The sequence below is a fragment of the Amblyomma mixtum genome, chromosome 3, assembly GCF_055824585.1.
Source record: "Amblyomma mixtum isolate Tamu chromosome 3, ASM5582458v1, whole genome shotgun sequence".
In the NCBI taxonomy this organism is placed as follows: Eukaryota; Metazoa; Arthropoda; class Arachnida; order Ixodida; family Ixodidae; genus Amblyomma; species Amblyomma mixtum.
Window position 1 is genome coordinate 81372707 of NC_143014.1, and position 20738 is coordinate 81393444.

General features: G+C 50.0%; 1 protein-coding gene across 3 annotated transcripts in view; it reads left to right on the plus strand.

Moving 5' to 3' along the window:
• Positions 1 to 20738, plus strand: part of LOC149350782 (protein tiptop-like) — a 420494-nt gene that overhangs the window by 390964 nt on the left and 8792 nt on the right. The window contains exon 1 of one of the 3 annotated variants that reach the window (XM_089579930.1): positions 5917 to 5938. The exons of 1 other annotated variant lie outside the window; for it this stretch is intronic. In XM_089579930.1, the coding sequence (XP_089436056.1) occupies positions 5932 to 5938 (7 nt within the window). In that variant the 5' untranslated portion in view covers positions 5917 to 5931. Of the gene's footprint in view, positions 1 to 5916; positions 5939 to 7058; positions 7744 to 20738 lie in introns of those variants that run through there. One more of the 3 variants, XM_089579928.1, reaches the window with a different exon arrangement.

Sequence of the window (20738 nt, forward strand, 5' to 3'; positions counted from 1 at the left end):
GAGGGGACTATCCCCTTTCATCTGCCACTCTCTGTATTCTTATGCTAGCTCGTTCATGAGAATCGGCAGACTCGGCTGGCTGGAAGGGGCTCTTTTGACGGAGAAAAGACGCTTCGTTCTTGAGTTGCGCCTGACTGTAGTATTGTTCTCGCGTGAACAGTACTCGCGCTGTATTGTTAGTGCACTGATCGCAGACCGCGGAGCCCTTTAATAACTTTTGTGACGGAACAGCGCAAAACACCGGGACAAGAGACGCTTGTCTCTTGTCCCGGTGTTTTGTGCTGTTCCGTCACAAATGAATAACCAACATGCCCAACCCTTGCTGATTCCTTTAATAACACCGCGTGGTTTTTATTGCGCGCGTCCTCAATTAATATACCGGTCATGGTCGCAGGAAAGGTTTTGTTTCTATTACGCGCAAGCGCACTGGCCATACGTGGGCTTGAAGCATTCATTCGCTCCTCTTTCCTTTTTCGCTGTCCATGCAGGTAGGTAGGTACCTTGTATAGCATGCACGTCACCATTTTCTGGCCCTTTTTTCGTCACTTTCGCGGCAACAAACATACGCGTAAATTTGTGCAGTGCAGGAAATTCATTTGATGCACAGTGTCTCGACTCGCACCACCTTCGTTTTCGTCTCACACAGGCTGGAATGAGACGAAAGGAAGAGAAATGAGAGCGCGTCTAAGAGATGTCTAGTTTCGCTACTCGTGACGAATGACACATTCACGGACGGCTCATATTGTTCCGCCGCGCTCGCTGGCGAGTTTCTCCGCCGTGTGTATACGTCCACCTTTTTTTTTTTTTTCCCCGCCTTAAACGCATTCCTTTAAGGCGCGACTGGCGCGCCAAGTCGTAGAAATAAAAGGCACGGGCATGGTGGAGGGGGGTGGGGATGTTTCTGCGGCGTGGCCCTCCGAGGCGCGGCGCAGTGAGCTTGTTTTACGGGCAGGAATAAAATAAACGGGGCGAGCGCCACATACGAAGCCGTTCGCAGCAGCAGCGAACAATGAACGCCGAAGGCGTCAGCCGGCTCCCTGGCCGGCGCGAGTAAATCTATCAAAGGTGACGCCTCGACGCCTGTCGCGCGGCGAGAGAGATGCGTTGGCAGTGAAAGGTGCGCGCGACACTTGCGCGCCGCTCGTCGGCCGTGTACACGCGCGTGTGCGCATACAGCTCCGGCTTAGCTGTAAAGTCGGCCAGGTTTCTGCGACGCCCCGCAGCAGCAGCCTGCTGTGAACGCTCGCGCGCGGACAGACCCGTAACCACGGATGGATGCGCGGCGCGCAGCTGCCACAGGCATGCGCCGCACACCACTCGTCTCCCGTGACGGGCGATGGACGCGCTCGCCGCTCGTACATCGCCGGTGACACCGCGCTCAACTCGATCGCGAGCCAAGCCCCGACCGCGACCCGCACTGCTTCTCTCGTCGTGCGGCTGCCGAGCGACTTATGCGGACGAACCTCGCGCCGATTATTGCGCGAACCCTTGGTCTCCAGGCCAATACTGTGGCACTCCTGAAGACTTAAATATGTGTAGAGTGAGCAGCACCACGGTACTCACTTTAGGGGAGCCGTAAGTGTTCTCCACTATGCGGCTCGAAAGCAAACCTTGTGGACCGAAGACTTTTGACCAAGGTTGCACGCAATTGACGCGAGCTTGTGCGGCGAGGGGTGGCGTAACGCACGGAACCTCGAAGCGTGAGCGTGCCCCTCGAAATTGTCCAAATCGAGGGGCTACAAAGTTATGAGAGGCCTGACTCACAGCGCTATACTCGTGAGGCCCAGCGCTAGTATAAGCCAGTGACAGATAGCTGCGTTGACTGACATTTTCGTGATTAAACGCTTGGTGACAACCGTTACTCGACGTGGTGCACTTTATGTCTGGTAAGATGCGGAGTGCTGTTAGTTACACTGCAAGTATAAACGAGCGCTTCTGTTGTTAATCTCAATTTTACTGTTTGCTGATTACGTTTAAAATTGTAGAAGCATGATTTCATAATTCGAATTGAACTGCACAACTAGAATTGAAAAAGGCGGGACATTTGACCAAGCAACAGACAGACAAAAAATGGACAACTTGCGTATTGCTCACGGAACTTCCATGGAAGCTCAAAGATCAGAATTTAAAATTCAAAAACAAGACAAAAAGAAGTTATTAAGTTGTTAGCAAAATGTTTCAGGCCAGCTAATGAACGCTATCCACCACTTGCTGAATGCGAACCGACTGGTTTAAAAATAAACGCGCGACAATATTTGACCGCATGCAGAATTTTACCACCCAGCTAACGATTTATTACTTGTTATCGAAGCGCTCTGCAGAGAACAAGCCCTGTTTTCGGCGTGATAAAGTCCAAGCACCAGCTCACGTGCTCTAGTGTACAACGCGCGCACCTGCACTGTGAGTTCATCTTCATTGCGATCATGGAAACTGTCCCGTTTCACGGCGCAGTTGGGTCCGCTTTCGGGAACGAACGAGCTTCAAGCGACGACCCGCACGCTTCTGCCGCATGCAGCGCACTGTGGGAGGGGAACTCGGGACGACTGTAGCAGTTATGCGGGGCGCAGTGTGGCAAGACCCCGATTTAGTGCGGCTCGCGAAACGCGCACATATGCCAGCTGCCCGCACCTTCAGCCCAACACCTCGGCCCAGCGGCCTGCCGCAACTCCGGCGGTTCCCGCCCGAGGGCGACAGGTGCTTTCCCGGCAAGACACGCGCTAGCGCTATGGTACCAACGCTGCTCGTTGGGCCCGTGGGTCCGGTGCATCGTGCGCTCAGCGCCACTTCTTAAAATGCATGTTTTTCAGCATATTGATGCTTGATGCATCCATGGGTTAAATGGGTGAATGTACACCCGCCACCGAAAGTTTATGGAACGTGTCTTCGGCGAAGAAATTGGATTTCTTTTTATCCCCTGCACCCTCCGCAACCAGGGACTTCAGCCGCGGTGGCTCAGCAGCGCTGGGCTACTGAGCGCGAGGACGCGGGATTATTTCTATGCAGGTGAAATGTAAGACTTTTAAGGAACAGAACCATACACGCCGCATGAACCCGTGAATCCACTGCAGCGGTCCAACCTACAACGAAAAGCAAGAAAGAAGAGAGCGGGGGGGGGGGGGGGGGGGGGGGACGAGGAGAGAGAGAGAGAGAGAAAGATTCGTTAGATCGCGATTAACTGGCTCAATGCTTGCTTATTGCAGACCGTTAAAATGACATGGCATGCGTGCTATCAAGCGGTCAAGTTGTCAACTATATACAGAGGTTGGATTCGAATATTTAGCTACTTCATGTGTACCATATCCTCGGCGAAAGCTTCCGCCTTTTCCCAACTTCTGGGGAAACGTCTCCTGAGGCAATTCGCGCAATCTGCGGTGAACGTTTCGTGGAATTCAATCTGTCTCCTTCGCTCCCCGTCTTTCGTCATCATCATCAGCTTGACTACGCCCACTGCAGGGAAAAGGCCTCTCCCATGTATCTCCAATTAACGCTGTCGTTAATTTTGTCAGTTGCGGCCACCTTATTTCCGCAAACTGCTTTATCTCATCCGCCCACCCAACTTTCTGTCACCCCCTGCTACGCTTGTCTTCTCTTGGAATCCACTCCGTTACTACCCTTAAGGACCACCGGTTATCTTGCCTTCGTATTACATGCCCTGCCCAAGCCCATTTCTTCCTCTTGATTTCGACTAGGATGTCATTAATCCGCGTTTGTTACTTAACCCACTCTGCCCGCTTCCGGTCTCTCAACGTTATACCTATCATTTTTCTTTCCATAGCTCGCTGCGTTGTCCTCAATTTAAGTTGAACCATTCTCGTCATCCTCCCTATGTTTCTGCCCCATAGGTGAGTGCCAGTAAGATGCAGCTGTTGTATTCTTTTCTCCTGAGAGATATTGGTAAACTGTCATTCATTATCTGAGAGAACCTGCCATATGCGCTCCGCTTGATTCTTTTTCTTGTAGTTATTTCCCTCACATGATCCGGATCAGCGGTCACTACCTGACCCTTACCACTTCCAGCGAATTGCTGTACTTGTTTATGGAGCTATTTATTTGCAGTGCATTTGCGGCGTTAACCATTGGCAGCTGTTACGGCAACTGGAGAGCACTCCTGTTGCACTTGAAGTGAAAAGAATTTCCCTTCTACCCACCGGAAAGGCTGCGGGCGGTCTTGCTTGTCTTGTCTCCTGCAGATTGATATACGATCTCACGGCTGCGTTCCTGACGTGTCGTCAACCCTTTGTGACTGCTTTGCTTCTGTTTGGTTGCGGTACGTGTGCGTTAGGAACGCGGCCCTGCTATTGCGTCCGGTTTCTACCCCTATTTGTTCAGCATATATGCTTTTAGAATAGGGGGACCTTATCGAGTTGGGGATAGGGTCCCCTATTCTGAAACTCCCTAATGTGCCGAACGCTGAGCTCACGAAAGCCTTTCCGTTGCCGCGGCCTCTTGCTTGTCTGCTGTAAATCAAAAACGTTTTACAGTATTGTTTTAGCTTTATCATGTGGCCATCTGATTTGTGCATCTCTGGCGGCAACATATTGCGTTCAATTTTGCGTTCAGCCATCTAACAGCCCTGAACCAGTCAAGCAATGCGAACTTTGATTTCTGCTCCGAAGCCGTGTAACAGAAAGGCAGGAAAGTAAACAGAGGTTATGCACTCGTATCAGAGGTGAGTGTGTATGCTTGTAAGAGTATCCGCACTTCGAGCTCTTATTGGGACGACGTCTTTTGCACAGCCTTTGGCCCCGCTTGCGCCCGTTTTAGCATAGGGTGTGAAACGCGCGCATGAACAGGGGCAACCCCCCCCCCCCCCACCCTAAACACACACACACACACACACACACACACACACACACACACACACACACACACACACACACACACACACACACACACACACACACACACACACACACACACACACACACACACACACACACACACACACACACACACACACACACACACACACACACACACACACACACACACACACACACACACACACACACACACACAGGCCAGTACTGTTAACAGCACAAAGTCACATAGCGGCAACGTATAACAACGCGAAGTTTAAATATATCGCCTGCCTTGTCAGCCTCGCGCTTGCGTGGATGTTCGTACTAGTTTCCGTGCCTCACGCCTTCAAGCCAAGCAGGGGGAACCGTCTGTTTGGCTCAGAGGCGGGAATAAGCCATCTAAGTGTTTGTCAAACCAATGGCAGGGAACACAACATAGCAGCATACATGCAGTCAACGATCACGGGAGAAAGTTGTATGCAGAAGCACCAGGTCAGCTAGACGCATTTCTTCATTTTCTAATTGGTAGAAAGAAAGTAAAGCGTCCTGTTAAAGTACACAGCAATGTGGGAAGTACGGAATGCTTGTGTGGTAGCATGCAGCTAAATGAAGCTTATTTGAAAGCCTAAAATTATGTGCTTCAACAACCGCAGATCATACAACGGACGAGTGATTGCTCATTCCAATTTAGAATCGACAATTCCGGGAACATCTCATTTCGCGTTGCCATGACGAATGCAGAAATTTTTAGTTCGCATTGCAGCAAAGCATGATTTTAATGGCTGCGCGAGCGTTTGTTATTTTGAGAAGAATACACTCTTTTCGCATCTTTTATGTGAACAATGGAAATATTTATAGAAAGTATATACAGCTTCGTTTCGTGAAAAAAAAAAAAAGAAATCGGAAACGAGGGAGGGGCCTTTTTTTTTCACGAAGTCAGGAGCACAGAAATGTGTATTGAGAAGCAAATAAAGATTTTTGTAAGCTGAATAAAAAAATGCCTTATTCCAGTGGCCATTGCATACGAAAAGTGAAGACGGGACTGTTCACAAGGTTTACGCTTATTTCAAAGGAGGCCGTTTGGAGAATTCTGCTGCTTTACGAACACCTGTGGTCTTGACATGAAGCCATGACTGGTACAGTAACTAATCCTCTTGGTTTGTTGCTCTTCTTCCATATTCAGAATTACATAACCTGTGAAACGCTCCGGCCAGACTCATAATAATTCGATGATGCTCTGCGTTTACTTGTTAAACCGAATCCCAGTTAACTCGATCAGGCTGCCATTTGCCGCATGAAATGCCACGCTCTGTGCGCATCAGAAATACTGGTTGTGTGCGTGATCTGGAAGTTGCATGTATAGAAAAATAAAAAAATAATAATACAAAACAGTAGTTGGTTCACTCATTAATGGTCGTTCCCGCCATATTTCTTTCTTCCAATTTGTACTGTTTCAATATTTATATACATTGAATGAAATTAGATGAAGCCGGTGTTGAAATAAGAAACAGCTAGAAGCCACGTAGCTGTAACTGGCACGAATAAAATGTGCAATGCGAGGAACAAATCTCGTTTGCTTGCTTATTATTGCAGCTGCTTTGCAAACAAAGCAAAAGGTCACCAAGATTGCGCTGTTCACCACCACCATCGCTAATTAAGTAGCTCGCGTTATGTCAGCGCGTAGTTTTCCTTTACATGTGATGAATCATGGTTCTCACTAGAAATCATTTTTTTAACGAACGTTGAAACAAGCATTATCGACGTTATAGACGCACTACACGATAATCAAGCCACCCAGACTATATACGACGCATCGAAAATTGTACCACTCAAGTGTAAGAAAATAAAAAAAGAAATGAAAGAAAGGGAGAGCAGGATGGGGTGTCCACAACCTCAGACCAGCGCACGCACGCTAGACGCGTCCTTTTATTTTTACGTAGGCATGGAAGTGCACGTTGTATACTTGCATGCCTAGAGGAGCGGAGCACAGCGAGTGTTTACCTTCCGCAAAAAGGGGGGACGTTTCGGCGGCCCACGTGACGCGGCTGCCTCAGTGCAGCGCGCGCGGCGAGCGTCGACGTGCCACGCGGCGTCGCACCTGACGGCGGCGCGTCGACGGGAGGAGGAGCCAGCCGGCGGCGGCCGCAGCCATTCAGGGCGTCGCGAGCGCGGCCGCCATGCGGGCCAGACGACAGCGGCGAGGGGCGCCCGCGCTTGCCGCTGCGGCGGTGAGGCACAAAAGAGGCGCAAAACGAGATTGATTTGCGAGCGCTGCAGGCCACTCCTTCCGCGGCCTCCTCTCCAGCGCTTTTCTTTGTGGCGCTTTGGGGCGAGGAGGAGCGCGCGACTGTACATCATCATTTGATGAATGCGTGTCTGTCACGCAGAGAGGCTTTTTGGATGGACTCCAATATGGCGATTGTTGTTGGCGGAGAGGGCGGTCCTCCTCTCCCCCGCACCGCCTGCCGTCACGCTCTCTCACCCTCCGCGCGCGGGCGAGGGGCGCAAGGGCGAGGAGGCGACTGCGTGCTGTCGGCGCTGACGATCAACTCTCCCTTCAGTGACTTCGGAGCAACGGACAGAAGCGCCAGGGCGCCGTTGTCGTGCCGAGTTGCGTGCTCCCGAAATAGCGGCCGGTCGGACTGATGCGCTCTGCGTACCTGCGCTCTTCACGTGGCGACGTGCTGCTGCAAACCCAGTGAGGGACCGTCGAATCCTTGGCGCTTGGATTACCGGCCGAGAAAGCTGGATGGGATGGTCATCCGATCGGCGTCCGCCGAAGCGGTGGCCGTGATCGCACCCGCGGTCACGGCAGCGACGGCCTCCGTCACGACAACGCGGCGCCGGCCGCGCAAGGCGCCGCCGCGGCCCAGCTGCCGGCTGTCGCTCGTCGACGCCGTGGTGGCCGGCCTGGCCGCTGCAGCCGCCAAGAAGCACCAATGTACGTACCCCCGGCCGTCACGCGCGCGCCCCTGTCCGCGCGACACGGGCGCGCTCGTTGCCGACCGCGGCTCACCTGCACGCGGCCGCCCCTGTCAGCTCGCGGCCGCCCGCTACCGGACCGTGGAGTCCCGCGCCCCGGGCTGTCACATATTCCGTGCCACGTGGTTTGCACATCGCTGGCTAGTTGCTTGATCCCGTTTTCGGTGCCTGTGTTTTGATCAGCGCGTCTCGCCCTCTTTCGGGAGCGCGTGCGCCTTTTGCCCAGAACGCTCCGCTTCTTTGATGCGTGGCGGCATCGCGCGGCAAACGCGGGAACTAATGCCTCAGGAAACCACGCGGTCCTTCGCTCGTGGCTGAACCCCAGTGTACGCTGTTGCACGGTGCTCGTTTCTTTGGACGTCTTACTCTTGAGACTTATTTGATGTTACCGCATGATTGTGAGCATGTCAGTTTCGGTTGCAGTAACCTAATACCCCGTCCTTAGCTCTTAAGCAGGTTTTGATTCGGTTGGCGTCTTTGAATTTGCTCATTGGTTGGTCGTAGAATATGACCTCATTACTCTGGCATGCAATACTGATGATATTTTTATTCCTTTGTTCAGAGGAGAGCAAGTGCGTCTAAATCGGAGCGTCTGCATTTATCGTTGATGACTCATTGTCGGTTGGTCACATATTACGCAACGTTCGAGTACTCGTCACCAGTTAATGCTACTTACTCCCCAGAGAACCGAAAGTCACTGTGCGGTATTAATTATCACAAAGCGCATCAAACACGGTGCGTTAGTTTTGCTTGAAAATGCGCGTTTACACAGCTGTTCGTTCTTGGGTAGCGAATGGCGTGTTTAGAGTGGCATGACCTCACCACTTGTTTAGCGCCATTTGCTTCTCGTGATTGCAGTCTGTGCCGTTATCTTACCGAGGTGCTGTCATTGCACGTGCTGCCCTTTCGTTGTTCCATTGAGGAAACTTTCTAATAATAAGAAACACTTGTGTGCGTCTGGGTTTTTTTGGGCTGACTTAACGCCACTGACAATGCATATCAGCGCGCGTTTGCATGGGCCAACATTGTACTTCAGCTCCAAACCTTTGAAATTTGTCACAGGCTTTTATTACGTTACTTTACCATGTCGACACCTTCAGTAGTTCCAATTTGTGATCTCCACGTCGTCACAAAGTATCGATCCTTGCGTTCGTCTTCTCTCTGCTTGCAACCTAGCTATGTACAGTGCACTCAGTGTCTGGTTTGCTGCAGCTGTTAGCAATATCGTTCAGTCGGATACAACTCAACAACGTTGCGGCAAATGCCCCTCAAAAGAGCCGCTCCAGCTAATGGCGCCTACCGATTCCCCCCTCTCCCCTTCGGCTGGCTAGCGAGAAATCGCAAAGGGCGGCAGATGAATGGGGAGTAACCGCGGTGTCATGGAAATCGGTCGACGCCATTGGCTGGAGGGTGTCCTTTGAGGGGCGTGTACCGCTTCGTTTCTTGAGTTGTGTCGGGCTGTAGTCCGGGTACGCTATTACCTTACAGTCTAAACTGTGGCAGACACGGCTACATCCGATGACAGAAGGCCTATCGAAACACTATCTGGCAGCTAGGTCTTTTATTGTATTGGCTATGTTGAGTATGTGCAACGTTTGTCCACAGACGTCTCTGCTCGGCGTACGCGTCCAACCACACACGTATATGCCAAGCTGACCGTCAGGGCTCTGAGAGCGGAGGAATAGAAGTACGTTAGCTGTTTTTTCGTGTTTTTGACCGCCTGCAGTTCCACTAACATCCAACTACGTTGTCGCCGTGTATTTGCTTGGTTCTTTGTCTCTGTTTAGTTAATTTTCTGAGCTGTGTGTTGTCATGCGCAAAATTTCCAGATGCTAGATTGCTCTCGACAGCATATTAGTCAGTGCTCCCAATCCAAGTCGACTTGTAGGACATTCGTGCCGCGACAGCGTGAAGTGAGGCAGCTGAGTAGTTTTGGGAGTAACACGTTGTTAATGTGTACTGAACAAATAGCATGCGCATGTGTCAAATGGTGGATGCCCCTGTTGTGAATCAGCTATGAGAGGACTGTCACTCCTCGCATTTCATGAGTGAGAAAGATGCGTTATTTCAGCTATTGTTAGTTGCTTAAAGGCATGTTTTTTATTCTCGAATCTGCTGCGCCCCTGTCGTATTTCATTTTTCTGTGGTGTTCGACTATATTTCACGGAAAACGTTGCGAGCTGTGAAAGCCGTTGCGCGCAATTAACAGCGGGTAAGTTTGGGCTCCCTGACCCACATTTCTTGAGCTAGAACCGGCAAGGTGAGCTAAAGCAGATGGAATTGATGAAAGTTTACGCTTTGATTATTGCGATATCAGTGGATTTCGAAGACGGCTTGTAGGCGTCTTGGAGTTCCCTATTGCTTAGAAATGCCGAAATGTTCTCATCGTGATATCTCTTTGCGTTTCAAAATGGCAGTTTGCAACTTAAACAGAGCACGAGAATGAAACAAGTTGGTTCGATGCTAATCCAGCTTGCTTCTTCCTCTCATATCGTTGCGGTTTTCATCGAGATCCTTGGTCGGTGTTGCGAGCGCTTCCGAACGGACCAGGCTGCAAGCGATTGCAACTGCTGCGCTTCCTCACCAACACGACGTACTAAGTTAAGGGGAGGCCTGTGGCTTAATGCTCGAAATGCGCACGGCAGATGCGCCGCGTATGCAGTGCTTTTCCTTTCGATGCCTTTCCTTTCTCTATTCTTTCTGCCGTAACTTGTTGATTTGGCGACTGATCGCCCTTTTGTATAGAGTGCTCGTCGAGCACTGAATGTTGTTTTTCTGTATTGAAACGCCCAGCGCTTAGGTCGATGCCCGATGATCGCTCTGGCGGTGAAAAGAAAACAGCGCCCGGTCGACGTAAACAGGCCGGTTCCAAGATGTGACAGCAGGCAGTACGAAGCTGAGGCAGGAATCCTGCGCGAAGTCTTGACGTATTCAAGCTGTCGCTTGTGGTACAGGCTGCGACGCCTTATTCATAAGAAAGGAACGCGTTATGATCCATTGTCAAAAACGGCTGTGCTGTTCCGGTGACGACGCCTGTCTCCTCAACATTTAACGTCTACACGGGTCGATGATACGTTCAGAATCCCCTGACTAAAGACTTAAACGCTGTGAGGTCTGCTTCCAAGACAGCGCCTCAAATGAAGCACTCTCTACTTGCTCTCGGTACCGAAGGCGACAGCGGGAAGCGTGCCCCGAATCATTCAGGTAGTGTTCGCTTGCCACCGCTATGATATTTCTATTTCGAGTGCTTGTTGACAGCCACACGAGCAACGTCCTTCAAAAGGGCCTCACGAAAATGCACAAGTCCTGCCGTACAGTCTTTCGCGAAACAAGCATCGCCATCTGAAGGCTTCTTTCGGGAAAAGTGTTATCTCTCATCTAGCGCGTAACATGGTTTCAGTTTCTCTGTGTCGTAAACGTGTCCGCGAATGGCTCTATGCTTGCTAATGAATGTAAGAGGATAGGTTGGCAGTGTGCTGGTGTTGCTCTCTGGTAGCCGCGATAGGCGTCTCGAAATGGGGCGTTTGCTGCCTCGGAGTAGACCCCTCCCAATTGCTGTTTTTGAGGATGGTGAAGGAAGCGACGTATGCTTCGAAGTATTGCCTTTTGTGCATCTTCCTTTAGTGACCCGCGGAGTCACGAGCCAGGTGTCCGAGTGGCGTACTTCTTTGTTGTTCGTGATTACGATTTTTCGCACTGAGCAGGCCTTGTCATTTTTTAGCGGCCCTCGTCTCGTCGTGGAAGAAAACAAAAAGAACGTTCTTGGCGCTTCTCAGGACGACGTCAGGGAACCCGTGTCGATGGTGGCAGATCAGATTGAGCGGAATGAAATATAGTACGTGTATTCCCGAAAGACGCTTTATGCGCTGCTAGCTGTTTCATGACAGAGCTTATGGCAGGACTTCTGCATTGTTTTTATATCTGCTGGCGAGGAAAGAACGCGGCTATTTGTGGACTTTATGTGCGCAGCGGGAACAGCTGTAATACGTACGGAGGCAGAGTCTAGTGAAACATGTGGAGGGTCATGTAGCAGAGTAAAAAGTAAAGAACAGCCCGAGCACTGTGAGCTGGCTTGTCTCGTTGTTTTCGCAACTGATGGAACGACGAGTCTTTTTTTTTTTTTCCCCTCTATACTCTTTTTTACCTCCTGTGCGGATGGATGTATAATCTCAGTCACGATAAAAAGAAGCGTACGAAGTATACAGCAGATAAAGGAACTCAAATAGCCCTAAACCATGTTGGTGTCACAGGCGTCTTTGTTTACTTTCGATCCATGCAAACTGTTGAATTTATGAAATTCTCGCCATTTAGAGGCAATTCTTCCATGTGGGCGGGCTTCTTGAAAGAAAGGTGTCGTTCGTGCCGGAATCTTTGCTAATATAAGTCTTCCTTTGGGACCCCTTTTTTTCAGCGCGTGTAATGCACTTTGGTGGATTACCAGTACAGTCGTGAGCAATATGCAAGGGAACGAACTTTTTGCAGAAACTTGAGAATTTTCTTGTCATTTTTGGAACTAAAAAAGAGTAACTTTTGTATATTTTACTAGGGGTGTGAGGATATGCGGAAACTTCGAATACTGAATGAAATATCCACCTATGCGATTGTTTTGGTTTATTCGGATTTAACGTCCCAAAGCGACTCAGGCTATGAGGAACGCCGTGGTGAAGGGCTCCGGAAATTTCGACCACCTGAGGTTCTTTAACGTGCACTGACATCGCACAGTACACGGGCCTCTAGAATTTCGCCTCCACAGAAATTCGACTGCCGCGGCCGGGATCGAACCCGCGTCTTTCGGGTCAGCAGCCGAGCGCCATAACCACTGAGCCACCGTGGCGGGTATCGCCTATTATGCGATTATTCGAACGGATCAAATAGTGTATGTTTAAAATTGTTCGAAACGAATTGCATATGCTTCAAAGGTTTCTAATACTTTTCGAATAATTGGCGCGAAATTCGAATAAGGCCTGCGGTATTTTTCTTCCACGACAGGGACCATACAGGCCGGGTACAATGCTGCCGCGATCGGTATGCGCGGGATAGAGTGTTCAGCGCCTTGGAGCTGCCCATCCGCGTGGTGGTGTTCATAATCCTCATACATGGCCTCAGAGATTGGACGATGCGGCAAAGGTCCAGGCAGGTTCAGCAAACCCGGTCTGACCTCGGAATCCATACCTCATATGTAGCTCTCGCCTGTCTCATGCACTGAGATGTGGCACTATAGTTTATTATCTTCCGTTATCAAGAGACAAAGGCATTTTTCTAATGCGAATAACATGACAGTGATAAAGTTAATACTCTGAATATGTGTTGCGATCCCCCGAATGGAGATCAGTGTTGTGTCTTTTAACAGATACGGCTATAACTGCGAAAGCAGCGCATCGCTGTTTTTTACGATGGGTCGTTGAATATTCGCACTAGTAGTGAATATTCGTAAAAAATATTCGGTTCGGTATTTATGGGTACTAGTCCTCCATACACTTGTCTAGAGCACTCTAATTGCGAGCGTCGACTAATTTTGCCTCTGGCTTAATTATCTTGGCAGACCTTTTTGAGACATGAAAAGGAGAGACCCAAGGTCCTTAGAAAGCACTTGCGCTGTATGGCATTGTTTCGGGCCCCATAAAAATGACAGGCATTTTGCAATGCGCCTTAAGCGCGCTCCAGACAAGTGCGTGGAGCTCTGGAAACTATATTTGCCTGCTGCTGCGCCTAGCCATCGTTGAAGCTGATTCGGATGGCGCGAACTCATCAGTTGGCATGGCTGCATGTTTCCACCCCGTGCGCCTATAGGTCCTTCTCCCTGTGTCGCCGCATCCAGGCTTCAAACGGCGGTAATTTCTCATCGACCCTTGGCGAGAAAGCGCGGACTCGCGGAAAGGGTTTCTTCCCCTCTACTTGCCCAACATTTCAGCGCAGCGGTCCACTGCATCACTTTTATCTATAGGCGTTAGCAGCAAAGTGCGCCACGCGAACGGGGAGGAGATGGAGGTTTCGGACGGAAAGAGGGGTCAGGGGGCGTTTATCTGCCGCGGCGTACAGAGCAGGTACCGGTCGAGAAAGCTAAATCTAACCATGGATAGATTGGCGATAAGGGCGGCTTTGTGGAGGTGCACGAAACTAGCCGAGTGTAGATAAAGACAGAAAGCACAAATGCAATGGAGGCGACTGCAGACATGAATGAAAGGAGCAGGAAATCCTGCCGGTGATAAAAAAAAGAACGGGGGGGGGGGGTAGGAGATCCAACAACCGCGGAATGCATAGTCTCAGTTCTGTGTCGTAGCTAAAAAGGACTGTCGCTTGTTGCGGCCTAAGTTTTGAAGACGCGACGCGACTTCACGCGTGTCTGCTGTGGCGAAGGGGGTGTCCCAACACGCGTGTCGTCACTGCTGGCCCACTGCCACATCACAGCTGCGGCAGTGGTCGTCGTGTTTTACGACCGTGAGAGCGCAAGTGGTCATGTCGCCTACTGGCGAATATTCATTACTTGCCCAGTAGTCCTAACTTTCCGTCGTACCTTGAAAACCGCTAAAGTCTGCGTGATTGCAGCACGCTACTGATTGTGGCTGTTTTGAATCAAAATGAAAACGCCTGAAAACATAAAAACGTGACAGCCCTGAGGTGTACCATCAGCAACAAATGAAACGCGAACAAGACTGCACCACGAACAGCAAAATGGGAAGCTCTTAGCCGGGGCAACCTCAGTATACTATCGGATGGTAACTTCAGTTCGAAAGCGCGAAGTTTGTCCTTGAGAAGTGTTAATCGACCTAATCTGTATTTCTTTTCCAGGAGCTAGTAAATATGTGTTTTGGTGTTCGCTTTTCAGTCTCTTGTTCGTGTTTCATTCTTTGCTCATAGTACATTAACAACAGAAAAGAGAGGCCACATATATTCAGACATGAGGCCGCGCCTTGCTTTCGGTGGCGCCATAAGCGCTAGGCAAAGGATTACAAGATGAGCAGTGTTGGAGGCACTAACCCGAAGTGACGGAACCGCCGATGTGACAAACGCTACCTGAAACTGCTATAGGAACGACTGAAATGTATGCTACCATGGCGAGTCTTGTAGAGCGAAAGCTACTCGAGAAGTTGCAGACGTGACAGAAAGAGTTACAATAGTTTTTAGAAAGAGCAGGGCGTGTCACCAAAATCAGACCCAATCCTTTGCCTTGTGCGGCCAGGTTTGCTGAGCAGGCACCGCTTTGCGCGCTCGCAACGTGAGGACACCTGCATACGAGGCTGTAAAATGTTCGTGGTGTAGTTGATTTTAGGGCATACAGCACGCGTCTTGTATGCAGCGCTACAGCACGCTGATGCATTCACCTTGCATTCTGGCAAGTCTGGTCGCATCCTTCATTGTAATGTCTGCCTATACCCTATCCTTGTGGCAGCCACTGATGGTGGTGGTGAATGTGACGGCCACCTCACAGAATAGAAGCATACCCTGGTGGGACTCCAGCAAGCGTCGCACCTTCGCGGAATCAAATCAAGTTTATTCTCAACATTAGTACAATGTTGATGGCTTCCCTGGCAAAAAGCTGCGAACACAACTTGACTAGGCCAGGGAGCAGTTTTGGCAGCTGCGACTTTACATAGAGAGTACAATGGTTCAAATGCAATTGAAAATTACAATATATAACGTGCGCTCCGTTCATCAACAATATACGCTACAAAAGCAGAAAAGAAGCACATAACAATAAAACTGCTCTGCAAAGAAATGGCATTTTATGAAGGGTCGGGCATTGCGATTCAGGTGAAAGGCAGACAGTATAACAGATGAACTTCGCATATTCATTAACAGAATTTCTGCGACAAAAAAACAAAAACAGAAGTACTAAGAAAACTGCCTCGTAACGAATATGCTGCGCAGTGCTCTGAGAGTTGCGTCAATGGAACCAGTAAAATATGTTTTCAGCTTATGTAGAAGAACTGATTCATTGTTCGTTATTGCTTGCAGAAAGCAATTTGTGCGCGGCCGCGGCACAAACCATTCCTGAGATGTTCTGGTTCGATATGTGTGAGTTTGCAATGTAAGAGTACACAATGTCTTTAGGAATTGTTGGTAACTTAAGCTTGGAAATTGCATCAGGTATAATCGACGGTAATTGCCAATTGTTGTATACTAACTAACTATTGAGGTGGCCAACCCCGTTATTGCATCATAACCACGGCGCTCTCGCTATTTCACCTCGGGAATATGCCGAGTACGGTCCACGTGTTTGTGAGCACTCAATTATTCGTCAGTTTCGCTTGGGGTACCTAAGCTTATCTAGTTGCTTTCTAAGTACCTTATGGGTTCGCCCCTACATTCTCTCTCGTCGGGTGGCTGCAACCACCTGACGACGAAGAAAGTATGGTGAACACCAGTCATGCCGAGTCATTCGGAGCGCCCTTTTCATATTTTTCTGAATGAAACGTTTTCCTGTACTTTTCCTTTCTGTATCTCGTCTTTGTCGCGCTAAGAGCTGAAGCTGAAAGAAAACCAAAATGGCCCAGTACGGTGTATTGTTTGATTAAATACCGGGAGGCTATTAATATTGCAGTTGTAAAATCAATCCAAGCAACTATACTCGGTTAAAAGCTAAGAACGAAACGGCAAACATCTCTCAAAGTGTTATACCCCTTCAGCCAATGGCGTCGGCCGATTTTTTCATGACGTCGCGGTTGATCCGTAGCTGGAGGGCCTCCTTTGACTGCCATCTGCCGCTTCGTTCTGGAGCTGCATCCTACTATAACTGCTCGCCGTTATGCCCGTCGGCTAATGACTAATTCTCTGTAGACGCTCTCCCTCAGACTCTCGAAAACGCGGGCAAAAGATGAGCTGCGCGTGTAGCTGTTAGCGCCAGTGCTATAGTTTCAAAACATTAGTTTGCATGCCTTCGTCCACTAGACGCCGAGAACGCTGTTATTTTATTCTCTAAGTTGTGTTAAATGCATAAGTGTAGAAGGCTAGTCTTGTTGTGCGAATTCATCTTGAAAACAGCGCCAAAGACGGTACTCGTATTGTCGTCCTTCTTTCTCGTCCCGTCGTTCGCGCTGTTTTCAAGATGAACCTGCGTTTAAGCTCCACAGCAGCCCACTTCCGTCCTTGATGGTCCCGTTGCACCAGACTTCACTGACCGCTTGTTCTCACGTGTCCCTGCGCCACTGCGCGATCCCCTTCGTTGTATGCCCATGCACTTCAAGTTCCCTGCCTATAATGGTGCCCCTGGTCCCTGCTGCGGCATTTCGCCAGAGCCGACTGTACGTTTTGGGAACTTTGTGCACTTAGACGCGTCATTAGTCGCGCGCATAGCTGGCAGGCCAGTGCACAACTCGGGGGGTGTTTTTTTTTTTTTGTAATTTTCGCAACTCCCGTGTGAAATTGAGAATGGAGAAATGGGCTGAGTTATGGCTTTGGGGCGCCGTACTTTTTCATTTGTTTAAGCGCGATGCAAAGCAGTAACGCGAGGCCAGCAGAGAAAAAATGCCGTGTTTTCTATCATTATGCTGTCGAATGGTGCTTTTAAAGGAAGAATTCGAGTTCTTTAACAGTGGGCTGGTATCAGACGCGGTAACCGTATTTGTCAATTTCGAGGGAGTCGCTAACAGGACTGCTTTTCGGAACTGTAGGTCTCTAAAATGTGGCATATGCGTATGTCAAAACTGTTAGAAACGACTATAGATAAAAGGTCTTACAGATAAGTCAAGTGAGCGTTTCTGTCAGCAACAACACAATATACGGATAATTGCTGCGATGAGCGCATACTCTTCACAAAACAAACAACTGCTATGTTGAGACTGGGAAAAAGAATGAATGATAAAATGCCCAGGCTCGTGCCACAAGGTATAACGGGCTAACAACTGGAAGCAAGAGTAGGTTTAGGTTGCACGTTCAGTACACCGGAGAACATTTGTCTAGATCCTAACCAGTTCGCGTGTCACTAATAGTGCAAGCGAACATAGCTTACAGGAGCATATAGTGCCGCGCACGAGCGTGGGAACTTCTGCCGGTGGGAGCGACACCAAAGTCAGCGCGTCTTTGTTACCACACGTGCGCTTACTCACGTTTAGAAAATCAAGTCTTAATTTCTCCGTTGAGAGGTAAAAGGAGGTTTCTCAAGCGGCCTTATATGAGCACCTGGTAGGCGAAGTCAAAAAGGGAAGGCATTTTTATCTGAGGCTATGCGGTTTTATAACATACCAATATTTTCATATCTAATACCTCCGGAGCAATGAATCTTTAGGAGTATGCGGCGTGACGTCAGAATTTCAGAGAACTCCACCTGCAATTCTCTGCTTTCATTTACTTGAACTACGATATAGTTCGTTGTGTCGGTGAGGGTGCGCAGTTCCTTTCAGAATCACGTTTTGACCTGGTACGTTGGATGGATTGCTTAATAGTATGTTTTTAAACTAGCGACTTCGGGCGTTACCCTCGCTCAAATCTAAAATAACTCAGTGACGTGTAAGGTGTTCAGTAGGAGAGAGAGAAAGAGAAAAATTCACAGCTGGGGGCCTTCTTTTTCTAATAGTGTGCATTGTTCAGTTTTAGCTTGTTTCGCCACGGTGAAGGTATTTATGAGCTTCAGTCGTCAGGTCTTGCGTGGTCGGGTAGAACGGTCTCACGGCTCTTCGTTGCTATTAGTTTTCTCGCATAGAATGAGGCGAATAGAATTGGCGGTCCGTAGGATGTAACCGCCGCGAGAATCCAACTCGTTACTTCCAGGGGGCCATCGCAGAGCGCTGGCTACTCAGTGGTGGCCTGCGGGTCGGGAGGCAGTGCGACGGGGCTTGTGCGCGAGTCAGGCCTGCCTCCCCGCGGCATTCTTCGGAGGTGCTCTGGGCGTGAGCGCGGTAACCGCGGCCGCCCGTGTTCTACAGTGGCGTTGTTTCCACGGGCTTGGCAGCCGCGGCTGAGGGCCGGCGGTTGGCGCGAGGCTGCTTTCCTGCCCTCGGGCAGCAGCTGCGCCTGGCAGCCTTGTTTCGAAGGCCGCGTCGACCTTTCCAAGCACGAAACCGACATGAATGTGGGCCATGCATGCTGCTGCTGCTGTTCGGCACCCCACTGCAGGCCGCTTCCGAGTTGTCGCGAGTGCACTTGCGTTTTGATTTGGTACTCGGGTTATACAAGACCGCGAGGCTGACGGTACGTGGGAAGCTGTCCCTCTCCACCCACCGCTCACAGCGGCACTATCAACCGCATGCGCTTGCGCTGTCGACTTCCCTTGCGCCTTCTCTCGGCACCGCGGAATGCTGTATTCTGTCCGCCATGTCATCTGCACTCTGGCTCCTGGTTCGCCATCTCGGGAGAGGGGGGGGGGTCTTCTGTTTCCGCCTCTGTGTTCGCCCGTCCCGTTCAGCACCTCAAGAGTGAGGCTCATTAAACGTGGTCGTCCCTCTGCTGTGCCGGTGGCACCGGATTTGTAGAAGGCAAAAAAAAAAAAAAACAACGTTCAGTGCAGCAGGCTCGTCGAGATGGAAACGCATGCACTAGGCTGGCGTATGGATTCAAGGGCGAACGGGCGTCTTCTTCGGTGAAGAAACAGACGTGCTTATGGCAGCAAAGATTGTGAGCCGTAGGGAAACACTGGACTCTTCTTTGGTAGAAGCCGAATACGTGCGACACAATGCTGCGTCGGCTACAACCGCGAAGACGACCCCACCCGATTAGCAAATAAAGCTTATGCACCTATCTGTCATCTCTTGCCGGAGTAGGCCTTGGAGGTTTTGCGCGTGTACGTGGGGCTGAACACTTGTCCGGGGGCCGTATTTCCCCACTACTGTTTTCCGAATCGATTCTTTCGGCTTTTTGCCTCTGTTCACCACTGTCTTTGGTACCACTGCCGGCGACAGCTCGCTGTCAGCCGTGGTGGCGACCAATAGCAGTGGGAAAAAAGAAAGAAAAGCTTGAATGAGAGCTCGCCAAGTATGGCCCCTTGGAAGGTCTGCTGCAAGAGTTGTTTCCCTTCGATTTTATGCCAGTTTTATTATCCTCCGCATGCCATCCGGCAGATCACGGCGATAGTGTAAGAGAGAAGGGATTAAAAGTTCAATAAAGTCATTAAGTTATCCTCGACACGGGTCAATTTTTTTCCCCTTAAAAAGACTCGGGAGTTCGATCTGAAAAACGCATAGGTGGAGATCTGCGCGCACAACACAGCATGTGTTCGGTGTGAGCCCCAGTACAGTCCGCAGCGTCAGCACGTCATGTGCCGGCATTTTTCATTCGCTGCATTGGCTGCCTTTAAGTGCGCTCGTTTCGCTGGAGTGCTTACCTGCATGCGGGAGCTCCTCCATGGCGCTGGCGTAACAGTGCTCTGTAACTGGAAAATCGTGCTGTTCACCCGCTGGCCATTTTTTTCTTTTTACCTTTGTTGGCACTAAAGTATGAAGATTATTCACCACCAGCAAGTTATCACATGATTCGCGTTCGAGTAAGTTTAACTATTGCTGTCGCAGTCGTCGCGATGTCTCATAAAAGTGCTATTGCTCCGGGCGTCCTGCTATTCATGGCGAACTGCTGTCCGGAGGAGTGCGTTCGCCGTGCAACATTATTAGCTAAGCGAGCAATGACACGTGAAGTCGATAAAATCTATCAAGTGAAACTATTCGCAGCACTCGTTCCACGACTGCACACGGCGCATAAACAGGGCGGCATGCTATTGTCTGCAGGTTAACGCCGCTTTGGCGAAAAAATTCGTTAACGTTGACAAGTTCACGCCACTTGAGCGCGATAACTCATCTAGTGTTGCCGGGGCAGTTGAAATCTTGCATATATATGGAATCTGCGCTGTCCAGGTTCTACTGCAACTGTTACTTTCGGCGACTAAAAACTGCTGCCGTCAGCTGCTTGGTCTCGCTACAAACGCGAAAGCACATTCTGAACGATTAGAGGTCCGCGTTTGGCTGATAGCATTCATTGCCGAGCTTCACTCGGCGTAGCCCAGATAGCTGACGCGCGTCACGTGTGGCT